General features: G+C 40.3%; 1 protein-coding gene across 1 annotated transcript in view; it reads left to right on the top strand.

The window, feature by feature from the left end:
* Positions 1-15,202, top strand: part of LOC121167255 (oxysterol-binding protein-related protein 11) — a 65,990-nt gene that overhangs the window by 19,340 nt on the left and 31,448 nt on the right. The window contains exons 2-5 of the mRNA XM_040996678.1: positions 2,274-2,342; positions 7,911-8,086; positions 9,394-9,473; positions 11,264-11,440. Coding sequence (XP_040852612.1) covers positions 2,274-2,342; positions 7,911-8,086; positions 9,394-9,473; positions 11,264-11,440 — 502 coding nt within the window. The remainder of the gene's footprint in view (positions 1-2,273; positions 2,343-7,910; positions 8,087-9,393; positions 9,474-11,263; positions 11,441-15,202) is intronic.

The raw sequence follows: 15,202 nt of genomic DNA, 5'->3' as shown, positions 1-15,202 counted from the left end.
GGACAGAGTCCAGGGGTTTTGGGATTCCTGTGGTCCCAAGTACTGTTTAAGCCCCAAATTTGGGAAACATTTGGAAACTAGACAAGAAAAATATGTCTGTGCTTGTCTAAGCACTAAAGGAGCTGAAAGAAATGGCTTGACGGTGACCAGGGCTGGAAGTGTGAGAAATGTAGCAAGAGCTTTGTTGCTGTGGTTGTTTGCTCTAGAAAATGGGGAAAGAATTGAGCTGGAGATGTCGGTTTAATACAACGGAATGGCTGATTTCTCATTAGCAGGACTTTGGGTTAACATTTTAGAAGCTTGCAGCCTTTGTCTTCCTGAGATGGGTTGTTTTATGAAACCAAATAGGACTTGAGCAGTTTGACCTGATAAACAGAATTGCTGCCTAACCCTTGGAATAGGAGAAAGCAGAAAAATGTGCAGACATTTGACACACTGTTAAGATGTGGTTCAGGACAGCTGCCATGCTTTATTGACCCAAATGCCTGGATTTGAGTCCTGACTCCAATCTAATTTTACTTCCTGCCAGTACACATACTGGGAGGCAACAGGTGATGGCTCAGATAATTCGGTTCTTGATATTCACGTGGGAAAACTGGGTTGAATTTCTGGCTCCTGGCTTTGGTCTGGCCTAGCCCCAAATGTGGTAGGCATTTAGGTAATGAATGAGTGGATGGGAGATCTATCTACCTCTCTTGTTCTGTTGCTACTTTTTGAATAAATAATATAAATAAAAAGAAGCATAGTCAACTAAGCTTCTGCAAGCAATGCTAGTAACCCAAATGGATGCAGGTTCAAGTCATGGCAATTCCATTTTCCATCCAGCTTCATGCTAATGGCCTGGGAAGGCAGTGGAGGAGGGTCAGGTCCTTGGGCGCCTGCACCTAGCTGGGAGATGTGTAAGAAGCTCCTGGCTCCTAGCTTTAAATTGGCCCAGCTCTGGACCTTGTAGCTATTTAGTGAGTGAACCAGTGGATGGAAGATCTCTCCATCTGTCTTCTCTTTCTGTAACTCTGCCTTTCAAATGGAAATAAATACATAAATCTTTATAAAATAATATAGTCAAATAACAATGAAACAATAACAAAAAAATCGAACTGAAAATAAAACACCCAGTGGATGCAAGTCCTGTTTCTCTTTGCCTCCCTCCTTCCTTCCCTCCCTCCCTCCCTTTCTTTTTTTAAAGATTTATTGTTTTCATTGGAAAGGCAGATATACAGAGAGAAGGAGAGACAGAGAGAAAAACCTTCCATCCACTGGTTCACTTCCCAAGTGGCCACAACAGCTGGACGTGAGCCAATCCAGAGCCAGAAGCCAAGAGCTTCTTCTACGTCTCTCGTGTGTGTGCAGGGTCCCAAGGCTGTGGGCCATCCGCAACTGGTTTCCCAGAACACAAGCAGGGAGCTGGATGGGAAGTGGAGCAGCTGGAACATGAACCGTGGCCCATATGGGATGCTGGTGGATGCAAGGCAAGGATTTAACCACTAGGTCATCATGCTGGACCCTTTCTTTCTCTTTCTGTTAATTAGCCTCTCCAACAAACAAATAAATAAATAAGTTTTTTTTTTTAAATGGAGGAGAAATACCATGCTATATTGTATTTCCTCTGGAATGCTGACAGACCATATGTGTAAATAAATGAAAAAAGGGAGAACAGGGAATGAAGAAACTTGGTTGTACATCAACTCCTCCTGATGTTGAGACTTGCAGTGAACACTCTGGCTCATGCCTGTCTCGGGTGTGGCAATGGGAGAAAATTGTCAAACTCTGTTTATTGGCGAGATCTTCATTTTAGAAACAGAGAGTTAGAGACCTAGCAGGTTGTCCATGTGTGTGCGTCACCAGTCAGAGGAAACTTTTCTCAATGTATTTTTGAGCTGTCAGACTGGATTTTATTGCTTCACTATTGGAAAATTACAAATAATGTATTTTCACTTACAGTAGAATGTTTATATTTTATACATTTATTTTATGGTCATATAATATAGTGTTTAGGAATTTTATATCTGCAATGTTTGTAATCATACTTAGGGAGTTATAATGGTATTATACTTGTGTTGAAGAAATCTGATAAAATAAATTCTACAGATATGAGATTGGGGTGGTTAAAGGTCTGATTGTTAACCTATAAATTTTACTAGTGAAGAATGTTTGAGGCATTTATAGAAAAAAAATGCATGTCTGCAACTATTTTCAAAACTGTGCAGTTCTCTTACTGAGATTTCTTCTATTTTTTTTCTAATTTTGATTCCCCTATCTTCTTTTGGAAACAGTGACCACATGGAAAACGTGTATGGTTACTTAATGAAGTACACCAATCTTGTCACTGGGTGGCAGTACAGGTAAGTGTAACTTATGTCACATCTATCTCTTCGGAAAGGCCAGAAAGAAGGGGCTGATTGTTTTCCATTCTATTATTATCTTGGTGAAAACATGACTATTAAAGATTTCAGAAAAGGATCTACCATGTTTTCTGTAAGTGATTTTGTTCTTAGATGGTGGGAGGAGCTGTCCGCAGGCCTGAAATGCCTCAGAAGTTGCTACTACAGGTCATCTGCCTCCGGCTTTTAATATTTGCAGAGTTTAGGCTCTTGGCAGAATAGAGGTTTGGAGGCAGCAAACACATTTGTATTTGTGCCATATGTTCAAAGCTTTTGTGGCACTTCAGAGAGGTTAAGTAACCAACGCAAGACCACACGAGCAGTCAATAATAGGAAACCAGTTATCTCTGTTCCTTTTTGAGCTTGGGAAGGGCGTTAAATTTTATTGTTTTTAAGGTGTTTATTTACTTTGATCTACTTGAAAGGCAGAGTGGCAGAGAGAAGGAGAGAAAGAGAACACATCTCTCTGTCCACTGGTTTACTTCCCACATGTCCACAATAGCTGAGCAGGAGTTAAGCCAAAGCCGGGAGCCCATGCCTCAGTCTGCTCTCCCACTTAGTCGTGGCAGGGGTGCAAGTACCTGAGCCATCTTCTGCCTCCCAGGATGCATTAGTAGGAAGCTGAATCAGAAGGGAAGAAGCTGGTGTTTGAACCGGCGCTCTGACTGTTGGATGCTGCTGTGCCTCAACAACTGTGTCAAACTGAATTTTTTAGTGTGGCAAAATATGCATAAAATCTTTGATTTTCAGATATTAGATGGAGCTGTCATTACCATCCATCTCCCAAAGCTTTGCATTTTCTTGACTGCAGCTCCATACCCGTTGTGCAGTACTGCCCCTCCCCTCGTCCCTATTGACTATTACTTACCCTCGGTCACTATGAATTTGACTGCTCCCGGCACCACATTCATATGACTGGAATCAAAGCATGTTTGATCTTTTGTAAAGTTTCTTTTAAAAGATTTCATTTATTTTTATTGTAAAGGCAGACCTACAGAGAGAAGGAGAGACAGAAAGTAAAATCTTCCATCTGCTGGTTCACTCCCTAAGTGGCCACAATGGCTAGAACTGAGCCATTCTGAAGCCAAGAGCCAGGAGCATCTTTTGGGTCTCCACATGGGTACAGAATCCCAAGGGTTTGGGCCATCCTCCACTACTTTTCCAGACCACAAGCAGGGAGCTGGATGGGAAGTGGAGTAGCTGGTACATAAACTGGCACCCACATGGGATCCTGGCAGATGCAAGAGGAAGATTTAGCTGATAGACTATTGCACCAGGCCACATATTTGTCTTTTCATTTAGGATTGTGTTACAGATCCTTCTGTGTCATAGCATGTCTCTAGGTGTCTTTCCTTGTATATTGTATATATGACATTTTGTTTACCCATTGATCTATAGATGAACATGTGTTATCCCCATCTTGAGGCTGTTGTGAATAATGCAATTATTATATGAGTGTTCAAAATCTTTTCTGATTTTTTTAATATTTTTTATTGGAAAGTGAGATATTCAGAGGGAAGGAGAGTCAGAGAGAAAGATCTATCTACTGATTCTCTTCCCAAGAGGCCGCAATGGCGAGAGCTGAGCCGATCTCATTCCAGGAGGCAGGAGCTTCTTCCGGGTCTCCCACGCGGGTGCAGGGTCCCAAGGCTTTGGGCTGTCCTCGACTGCTTTCCCAGGCCACAAGCAGGGAGCTGGGTGGGAAGTGGAGCAGCCAGGACACAAACCAGAAGTTGCAATGCAAGAATTTAGCCACTAGACTATCGTGAAATGCCCAAGTGTTCAAATTCATGTTCTCACTTCTATATCTGTACTCAGAGTTACTGGATAATATTTTTCATTGGGGAAATTCCATATTGTTTTCCACAGTGACTGTCCCATTTTACAATCCCATCAAGCAGTGCACAAGGATTCAGTGTATCCACATCCTTGACGACATTGATGATTTTCTGTCTTGTTTTAGTTAATAGACATCCTGATGAGTGTGAAGTGATATTAGTTTGCTTTACAAAGACAGTTCAGGGACTGGTGCAGTTCTAAACAGGCTAATCCTCAGCCTATAGTGTTGATGTCCCATATTGGCACGGATTCTAGTCCCAACTCCTCCACTTCCCAACCAGCTTCCTGCTTATGGCCTGGGAAAGCAGCAGAGAGTAGCTCAAGTCCTTGAGCCCTTGTATCCACATGGGAGACCCAGAAGAAGCTGCTGGCTTTGGGTCAGCTGAGCTGCAGCGATTGCAGGCAATTGGAAGTAAACTATGTAAATGCAAAATCTCTGTCTGTCCTTCTTTCTGTAATTCTGCTATTCAAATAGAAATAAATAAATAGAAGTGGAAAAGCTGAATATTGAACCTAGTTAATTTTGACTCCAGAGTCTTTTACAGACACAGTTGTATTTACAAAGTTTATGTGCCATATTGTGCTTATTTTAAATTTGTGTATCATTTGGTGACTGCTGCTATTGATTAGGATGAAATAACAAGAGCTGGATTTGGCTTCCTACCTCAGACAAGTAAAAACTATGACATGATGTATGAAATAATGATTTTTAGGCAGTTAAAGATGAAAATTGTGATTATCTGATTTGATTTTTATTTTTAAAAAATTTACATATTTATTTGAATGGCAGAACCCGAAAGAGAAAAAGAAAATATAGATTCACTCCCAAATGGCTGAAACAGCTGGGGCTGGGCCAGGTGTAAGCCTTCTGGGTCTCCCATGTTAGTATCAGGAGCCCAAGGACTTAGGACATCTTCTCATGCTTTCCCAAGCTTGTAACAAGGGGCTGGATCAGAAGTGGAGCAGCTGAAACTCAAACTGATATTTATATGGGATGCTGGTGTTGAAGGTGGCTCCTTAATTGGCTGTATCAAAACTCTGGCCCCCCCATATGACTTTTTTTTTTTTAATTGAAGACAATTTGGGTCATATGTGTAACTTTGAACTTTTTTTTAATGGCTCTTTTGGTGGAATATACACTTGTGCATTTTACTGAGAACAGGTTGTATGTATTAGACATTTGTCAAGGGCTATATTTTGCTAACTCAAAGCATTGCTACAGAAGTGGTCTCTGGTTAGTATGCTGCATCCCATATCTGAGTGCTTGGGTTTGATTCCCAGCTCTGGATTCCAGAATCCTGCTCATGTGGCTCACAGGGAGTAGTGGTGATGACCCAACTAATTGGGTTTCTGATAGTTGAGTGGGAGATGTGGACTTCATTCCCAGCTCCCAGCTTCAGCTCTGGTCCAACGCTGGCTGTTACTTGTATTTGAGAAATAGACAGACAGGTGATAACTCTGTCAGTCTGTTTCTCAGCCTTTCAAATGAGTGAATGACTGAATACTAACGTTTGGGCAAGCAGTTAAGATGCCATTTAGGACATCAGCATCCTACAGTGGAAGGCCTGACTGAAAATCTACCTCCATTGTTGATTTCAGCTTCCTGATGCCATTCATCCTGGGAGGAAGCAGGTGATTACATAAGAAATTGAGTCTCTGCCACCCCTGTGGGAGCCTGGGACTAAGGCTTAGGCTCCTGGCTTTGTCTTGGACCCAGTGCCACTGGGGAACATCTGGGGAGTCAACCAGTGAATGGAAAGTCTTTCTGTCTCTTTGTCTCTAACATAACACATCAACAAGTAAATAAATCATCAAATACTTTAAAAAGTTTCTTCAAAAGCTTTGGAGGAATAAAGGTAAATACTATTAGAAGTGGAAAAAATGGGACTGGTAGTTAACTAGAGTTACATAGTTAATAAACACATACAAACAGTAAGCTCTAATGATGAATTAAATGTAAGTTTTAAAACTGGAAAATATTAAAATTAATTTATACTTTTCATAAAAGGATGTGCATAAAATTTTCAAAATTAGTGGCATACAAAAAGATGTAGAAGAAGTTTTGGTTTCCTACCTCTGCTCAGGTGATCTCCTTCTCTCCCTGATTGAGTGAGGTGTGGTTGCCATGTTGTTTGAGGTGACGATTGTCTTCCAGCAATTGGCAGTGGATCAGATTGTGTTGCAGAACAGGCTAATATGTAGAAAGACAAAATGCTATAAGATCAAGTGTGGATTTTAAAAATTTTTTAAAGTTATTTTTAAAACAACAAAACATTATACAACCTAAAGTTGTCTCTGAATTAGCATAATTCTAAAAGTAGTTAATTAATCTAGAACGGAATTAAAGTATCAGACTCTTTTCCCAAAGTATATAAATATTTAATTGTTTATTCTCAATTTCCTCATGATTATGCATCTCCATTTGTAGCTCTTTTTTTTTAAGATTTATTTGTTTATTGGAAAGGCAGATATACAGAGAGGAGGAGAGACAGAGAGGAAGATCTTCCGTCCAATGATTCACTCCCCAAGTGAGTGCAATGGCCGATGCTATGCCGATCCAAAGCCAGGATCCAGGAACTTCTTCCGGGTATCCCACATGGGTGCAGGGTCCCAAGGTTTTGGGCCGTCCTTGACTGCTTTCCCAGGCCACAAGCAGGGAGCTGGATGGGAAGTGGAGCTGCCAGGATTAGAACTGGTGCCCATATGGGATCCCGGGGCGTTCAAGGCGAGGACTTTAGTTGCTAGGCCACGCCACCGGGCCTTCTTTTTTTTTTTTTTTTAAGATTTCATTTTTATTTGAAAGGCAGATTTACAGAGAGGAAAGACAGAGCTAGACAGAGTTTTTTATTTGTTGGTTCACACCCCAATGGCCACAGTGGCCAGAACTGAACTGATCTGAAGTCAGGAGCCAGGAGCTTCTCCAGGTCTTGAGCTTCTCCTGGTCCGCTGCCGTGTGGCTGCAGGGGACTAGGGTCTTGAGTCATCCTAGTCTGCTTTCCAAGACTATAAGCAAGGAGCTGGAGTAGCTGGAACTCCAACTGGCCAACTGGAATATTAGCGTGCTATGCCATCGTATTGATATTTTTGAACTGTGGCTGTGAAAGCAAAACCTTAGATAAGGCAGGACTACTGAACTTCCTCAAATGGTTTGGAATTTGTTTTTAAAGATTTATTTTTACTTATTTGAAAGGCAGAGTTACACAGAGAGAGGGAGAGAGAAAGGGCGATATCTTCCATCTGCTGGTTCATTGCCTAAATGGCCACAACAGCCAAAACTGAGCCAGTCCAAAGACAGGAGCCAGAATCTTCTTCCAAGTTTCTCTTATTATGAGTACATGGGCCCAAGTACTTGACCCATCCTTTGCTGCTTTTCCAGGTGTATGAGCAGGTGACTGGTTTGGAAGTAGGATTGCCAGGTTGTGATCCAGTAACAATATCAGGTGCCAGCGCCACAGGCAGTGGCTTTACTTGATACACCACAGCACCAACCATCCCTTAACTCCTCTTCCCCACTGGTTTTTAAAAATATTTATTTTTCTGGAAGGCAGAGTTAGAGAGAAAAGGAAGGAAAGTTCTTGAAACAAATTTTTTAAAGTATCAAAAGTAGAAGTATATAAGTGCTTGATGTTTGCTTTGTTTCCATTTAGCTAGGATAACAGTTGAAAGTTTTTACTTTTTTAATCCTTACAGGTTTTTTGTTTTGAACAATGAAGCTGGACTGTTGGAGTACTTTGTGACTGAACAGTCTAGAAATCAAAAGCCCAGAGGCACCTTGCAGCTTGCAGGAGCCGTAATATCACCCAGCGATGAGGACTCGCACACCTTCACCGTGAACGCTGCCAGTGGGGAGCAGTACAAACTCAGAGGTACGGCGGGGATTCTTGAACCAATGCTCTGATTTTCCTCCTTTGGAAACAGAAATTGCTGTCATTAGGGGTATAAACACAGTACTCTAAATCTTGAAACTGCTCTGAGAATTTATAAAATTTGTTTCAATAATTGACTTTCTCAAGAGTCAATGAGCAACTTTGTTTAGGATTGAACTCTGAAAATTTGATTTGTGTAAGGAAAACCTGATGACTGAAATATAAAACATGTATTTTGCCTCTTCAGTTGGTTTGATGTGTCTGCCTTCTTTGTAGTTTCCAGTGGCTAATATCCATTGTTGGAATTTGTTGAAATGTCGTATTCTGTGGATTTAATGTATACAGAAGTTTGTGATTTTAATGAATACATATAAAATATAATGTGATTCGTGCTAAACTTACTGCAACAGATCTGAACATGTGATTTTACAGCAGATCTTTAGTAGGTATTTATTGATTTACTTATTTTTAGTATTTATTTTATTGGAAAGACAGATTTACAGAGAAAAGAAGATACAGAGAGGAAGATCTTCTGTCTACTGGTTCACTCCCCAAATGGCCACAATGGCCAGAGCTGAGCCAATCCAAGGCCAGGAGCCAGGAGCTTCTTCTGGGTCTTTAATGCAGGTGCAGGGTCCCAGGGTTTTGAGCCATGCTTGACTGCTTTCCCAGGTCACAGGAAGGGAGATGGTGGGAAAGTGAAACAGTTGAAACACGAACCAATAATCATATGGGATCCCAGCACATGCATGGTGGGACTTTAGCCACTAGGCTACTGCACCAGGCCCCACTTCATTATTTAAAAAGAAAATTAGGCCAGGCACAAGTCTAGAACCCCAGGTTCCATCTGGGTCTTTCCCAAGGATGGCAGGGACCCATAATACTTGAGTCTCCCAGGATGCTATGCCAGGAAGATTGTTAGAAAGCAGAGCAGCCAGGACTAAAACTGGTACTCTTAAAGGGTAAGTGGGGAATCCAACTGGTGGTTTAACCCACTGTGCAACAATGCCCACACCTTTTTTCTTCAAATGAGAGCATATTATTATGAGAGTTTTAGGACATGTCAGTCTCATGTCCTTGTGTATCTATTTGTCATTTGTCTTCCTTTTGGAATAGGCACAGCCGTCTACTCTGCTTGCTAAGAAGGTTGATGCTTTGGCTTTGGCCTGTGTCTCTCAAGTCAGGGACATTGGCTGCAGAGGGAGCAGCCCCAGTCTCTGCTTTTCAGTGGTTTATTCTTCATACTTTAAGCAATCATATTCAGGAGAGAAACCAACAGTAAATAACGTTTACATTCTTTTTACCAGCCACGGATGCTAAAGAGCGACAGCATTGGGTTAGCCGACTTCAGATATGTACACAGCACCACACTGAAGCTATTGGGAAGGTAATGCAGAATTTAGAAATGATATTCATGTGCAAACGTGGGTTTAGTCAGTTTCCTACTGCCATAGCAAAATAACTGAGCCTGAGTAATTTTTAAAGAAGTGTTCATGCAGTTCATGGTTTAGAAGATTGGAAATCCAAGAAGGGGAACTCATTTACTTGGCTTCTAGGGAAGGCTTCATATGAAGGAGATCATATGGTGACACAAGAAGCCAGAGGCTAGAGGGGCAAGATTTGCTCTTTCTATAACAACTCATTCCTGTGAGAACTAACCAGAGCCCCTGAGAACTCTAATAGTTGCTTCTGAAGGCAGCATCCCACTTACGACCCAGTTACTTTCTTTTAGATTCTGCCTGATAAAAGTTCTTGTGCCTCAGCAATGCCACACTGAGGACTAAACTTTGAATGCATGAATTTTTGAGGGGCTGATGATGTAAACAGTTTCCAAACCATAGCATGCGGAGAAAATGTTATTGAAGTGCATTTTAAAGTTCAGATGTAATTCACATACCATGAAATTTGCCCTTTGAAGATATATAACCCAGCAGATTTAAAAAAAAAATTATTGATATATTCACAAGGTTATACAGCCATTGCCACTATTTAATTCAACAAAATTTTAATTACTGCCTCCGTAAACTCATATCCTTCTACAGTAGCTCTCTGATCTGTTCTTAGCAGCAAACACTAATTTCTTTTCTGTTTTCATGCATCTTATTCTGGGCGTTTCATCCAAATGGAATCATATAAAGTGTGGTTTGTTGTGTCTGACTTTGCTCACCTAATATTTCTAAGATTCATCCATGATATCAAATGTGCCAGTAAATATTCATTGGTTTTCAAGATTTGTGTGAGAGTGCCAGAGCAGGAGAGACAAAGGAAGAGAGGTTCCATCTGTTGATTCATTCTTCAATGGCCACAGTAACTTCTGCTGGGCCAGGCTGGAGCCAGGAGGCACGAACACCACCCCACTCTCCCATGTGGATGGTAGGGGCGTACTTGGGCCATCGTCCATTGCCTTCCCACTTACCTTGGCAGGAAGCTGGGTGAGAAGGGGCACAGCCTGGATTCAAATCAGTGCTGTGGTACAGGATGCCTGGGTCATAGATGGCAGCTTAACCCATTGTGCCGCCAGGCCTGCCCAGCAAACCTCTGAAGGCTGAGTAGTACTCTGTGAATGGATGTACCACATTTTGTGGTTCGTTCACCGGCTGATGGAAATTTGGGTTGTTTGTATTTTATAAATAGTATGAATAATACTCTGAACATTTGTATCCAAGTTTGTGTTTATCTGGGAGTGTAATTATCGAGATATGTTCTGCATTTAAATTTTTTGAGGAAGTTTTAAAATATTTTCGAAAGCAGAATTGGCATTTTACATTTTCACCGCAATGTATGAAGGTGGCAATTTCTCTAAAAATCTCAATACTTGCCCTTTAAAAAAAAATTTTGCTGTTGCCATCTTGCTGAATTTAAGGTCGATTCCTACTGTGTCTTTGATTTCGTTCACTAGAGACTAACCAGTTTGAAGGCAGAGATCAGGGACTCTTGCTCTCCAGTGTGGATGGCAGGAATTCATTCCTTGAACCGTCACCCTCTTTCCCAGGCATAATTAGTAGGAGTGAGATCAGAAGCAGAATGGATAATGTTCTTCCTGGCCCTTGATATAGGCCATAGGTGTCTCCTGCAGTGGCTTAACTCACTATGCCACAGCATACCCACATCAGTTTAATTGTTAAAACTGTGTCTCAAATATCTGCATTTAAAATGATTATTTTCTTTGCCTAACAGAATAATCCTCCTCTGAAGTCACGGAGTTTCTCGCTTGCATCTAGTGGTAATTCTCCTATATCGCAGAGGAGACCAAGTCAAAATGCCATTTCTTTCTTTAATGTTGGACATTCCAAACTGCAGTCGGTAAGCAAGAGAACACACTCACCTCCAGACCATCTTGTGGAAGTCAGAGAGGTAAGTGTGAATTGAAGCAATATTAACATGAACAAGATCATTTCTGTTTTAAAATATTGCTTGTGTCTTCATTATTTCTTGTCTGGTATTTTTTTAAGTAAAAAAGATACCCTGATTTAATGTGTAATATTTAGTTTTCTCATGTGTGTCAACTATGTACCAGACACACTTCATTTGTCAATGTCTTTCAGGTCTTAAGTAAAAATACATTTGCCTTTGATGTGATTTAATCAAAGATCTAATAAAAGAGTAATGGAAAGACTGAATAACAAAATAAATGACTGACTTTTTACTTTCTTTCATTTGTTATTTATGTTTAATTAAGTAAGTAATTAATTTGCGAGGCATAGAGGGAGTGCTCCCATCTGCTGGTTCATTCCTCAGGTATTCACAATGGCTAGAGCCAGACTTAGGACCAAGCTGAAAGCTGGAAACTCTATCCAGGTCTCCCTTGTGGGTGGCAGGGTCTGCCTTGTGGGTGCAGCCTCCCAGAAGCAGGGCTGGGAATCCCATCATGGCATTCTGGTAAGGGATGGACGCATCCTGAGCGGATCTTAGCTGCCAGGCTAAATGCCTGCCCCTACTCGTTATTTCTTAGTCTCCTCGAGGCAGTGATTATTCCTTAGTCCATCCTTGTATTTCATGACCTTGACACATAGGAAGATTATTGACCTTTTCAAAAATCACCTACTGTTTATATATTACTGAATTTGAGTTTATCTGATGCTTTTTCATGAGCTAAATGAGGATTTATGTTGTGACAAAGCGTGTCATGGAAAAGATGTGTGTCCTTGGAATAGCACTTCAAGGTCATGATGTCCCTATGTCTTATTACTAGTAATGTTGCCCTTGATTACTTGGTTAAAATGACTTCTATTAATTTTTTTCCACCGTAAGGATATTGTTTTTCTCATGATAAGTAGTAAGTACTTTGGAGAGATACTTTTAGGCTATGTAAAACCTGGTTCTCTTCCAAGAATTTGTAATACCAAACTACCCTATGGTTTTTGTGTTTTCTTTTCTTTTTTTTTTTTTAGATTTTTTTTTTTTTAAAGATTTATTTGTTTATTGGAAAGGCAGATATATAGAGAGGAGGAGAGACAGAGAGGAAGATCTTCCGTCCAATTATTCACTCCCCAAGTGAGCGCAACGGCCAATGCTATGCCTATCCGAAGCCAGGATCCAGGAACTTTAGCCGCTAGGCCATGCTGCCGGGCCCTGCTTTGGTTTTCAAACTCTGGTCTCAGGATCCCTTTCATTCTTAAAATTATTGAGTTATTCAAAGAAATTTTGTTTTATGAGTTAATTTTATTGATGTTTGCCTTACTGGAAATCAAAACTGAGAAATTTAAAGACATGGTTGTTTTATTCTAAAATGAAAAGTAGCAAGCCCATTACATGAGAATATATTGTGATTTATGTCAAGCAATGACCTTTCTCTGGAACAAAATAATTATTGGAAAGAGTGGAATGATTTTGTTTTACATTTTTGCAATGTCTTCAAATGTCCAGCTTATTAGGATACAGCAGGAATATCACATTTGGTTCTGCACGCAGTCAGTTGCAATTTGTTGTTTTGATTGAAGTAAGTGATGAAAACTTGCCTTCTCACAGATATGTGACTAAAAAAATAAGCCTTTTTTGTAAGGAAGATTTATAGTTCAATTTGAAAGTCAGACGTGGAGAAAGAGAGAGGGAGTGGGGGAGACCTGTCATCTGCTTGTTCACTCCCTAAGCAGCCACAACAGCCAGGACAGAGCCATGTGGAAGCCAGGAACATTTTCTGGGTCTCTGAGGAGGGTGATAGGAGCTCAAGAATTTGGACCATCTTCCATTACTTTTCTCAGGCCATTACCAGGGAACTGGATTGGAAGTAGGACATTATTTAGCAGGGTGTTGGATTGAAGTGGGATAGGCAGAGCATAAACAGATGCCCATGTGGGATGCTGGTGTGTCAGGTGATGGTCCATTTCACTGCACCACAATGCAAGCTCCAGACAGCTGACAGTTTCTTAACAGATAATTAGAGAATCTGTTTTCAGTGAATTTTTATATTCTGCTGCATGAAGATCCCTTCTTTTGTGTACCTTGTTTGGATAGTTAATCTATGTATAACTTTTCTTTGTTTTTAATAGTTTATATTACTTGAAAGTCAGAGTACAGTGAGAGAACATCCATATGTTCATTCATTCCCCAAAGGGCTGCTACAGTAAGAGTTGGGCTGGTCTAAAACTGGGAGCCAGGAACTTCTTCCAGGTCTGCTACTTAGGTGCAGGGGCCTAGGACTTGGGCCATCTTCCGCTGCTTTCCCGGACCATTGGAAGGGAGCTGGATTAAAGTGGAGCAGCCAGGACTGGCACCAAATGGGATGCTGGCATTGCATGCTGAGGCTTAGTCCATTACATTATCATGTGGGTTTTTGTTGTTGTTGTTATTGTTTGCTTCCTTTTATTTGAAAGCCACAGAAAGAAAAACACATCTTTTGTCTGCTAGTTCACTTACTAAATATCTATACCAGTCAAGGAGACTGGAACTCAATCTGACATGAGCCTCTTGCATGGGTGCAGGGACCCAAGTACCTGAGCCATCATTGAATGTCTCCCAAAGTATGCATTAGCAGAAATCTGAGTCAGAAGTGGAGTAGCTAGGACTTAAACCAAGTACTCTTGAGATGGGATGTAGGCATCCCAGGCAACACTTTCACTCCTGTGTCAAACATGTGATCTGTTCTTTCTATATATATTAATTTGGATTAAAAACATTGATGATATTAGTTCCTGGATCAAGATATATCATAGTACCAGCACCTTAGAAAGACCTTTGATTCTTTTCCAGGACTGTATCCCTCCTTATCATTCTGGTTTTGAGAATGCTTAGGTTTATGTATTTTTGCAATTTCTAAAATTGGAATCATAGTATGTATTCCTTTGGATATGGCTTCTTTTTAGTCCAAATTATATATCTAAGATTTACTTTTGATATTGAGTCTAACTGTTCCTTTCTTTTCATTGTTGTATAATAGTCACTGTATGAATACACTGTAATAGTTTTTATCCATTTTAGCGTTTATGGAGACATGCATAGCTGTTGGTTACATGCCCAAATTCAATGGTTGTGTCTTAGATTATAGACATTGCCCAAACTGTATTCCAAAGTATGAATGAAAGTACCTGTTCATTAAGTTTAGATTATTGGGAGTTAGTCCTCAAATTTGCATGCAGAAACATTACATACACACTAAGCACATGTATATAGGTACGTATAGATACCCTTGTAACTACATTTCGCTATAGATAACCTTTAGAGCCACATTTCTCATTTTCAGACTTTTCAATTTTTTTCCCTGGGAAATGTTTGGATCCCTGACTGTTTCCTGGGGCTGTTTCATGCACAGCACACTTAATCTGCTTGATGGGATTATTTTACGCCTTTTACTAATCAGTCCTCTGATTAACTGTATTAAAAAATCATCAGTAACAGAGCCTCTGAAAGCTAGAAGAGTTTCTGCAATATAGAATTTCTACATGAATTAGTTTTCAAAGGATAAGTCATCAGAGACTTCTACTCACAACTGAAAATAGTGAAGCATCATAAATTCAGTTTTCAGTTTAAAAATTTGATTATTCACCAGTCACTGTCATTCCATTCCATTTTAGCCTGAAATTTCTAGATCTAGTTTTTACTTTAAACTTAATTGAATGGAATTATAAGATAAGATTAGGGAAAAAGTAACAGATAAATATTTAACACCATGCTCTCAAC

The sequence above is a fragment of the Ochotona curzoniae genome, unplaced genomic scaffold (genome assembly GCF_017591425.1).
Source record: "Ochotona curzoniae isolate NIBS_2020 unplaced genomic scaffold, NIBS_Ocur_1.0 patch356, whole genome shotgun sequence".
Lineage (NCBI taxonomy): Eukaryota > Metazoa > Chordata > Mammalia > Lagomorpha > Ochotonidae > Ochotona > Ochotona curzoniae.
The sequence above is the reverse complement of the archived record's forward strand: the minus strand, read 5'-3'. Positions and strand labels throughout refer to the sequence as shown.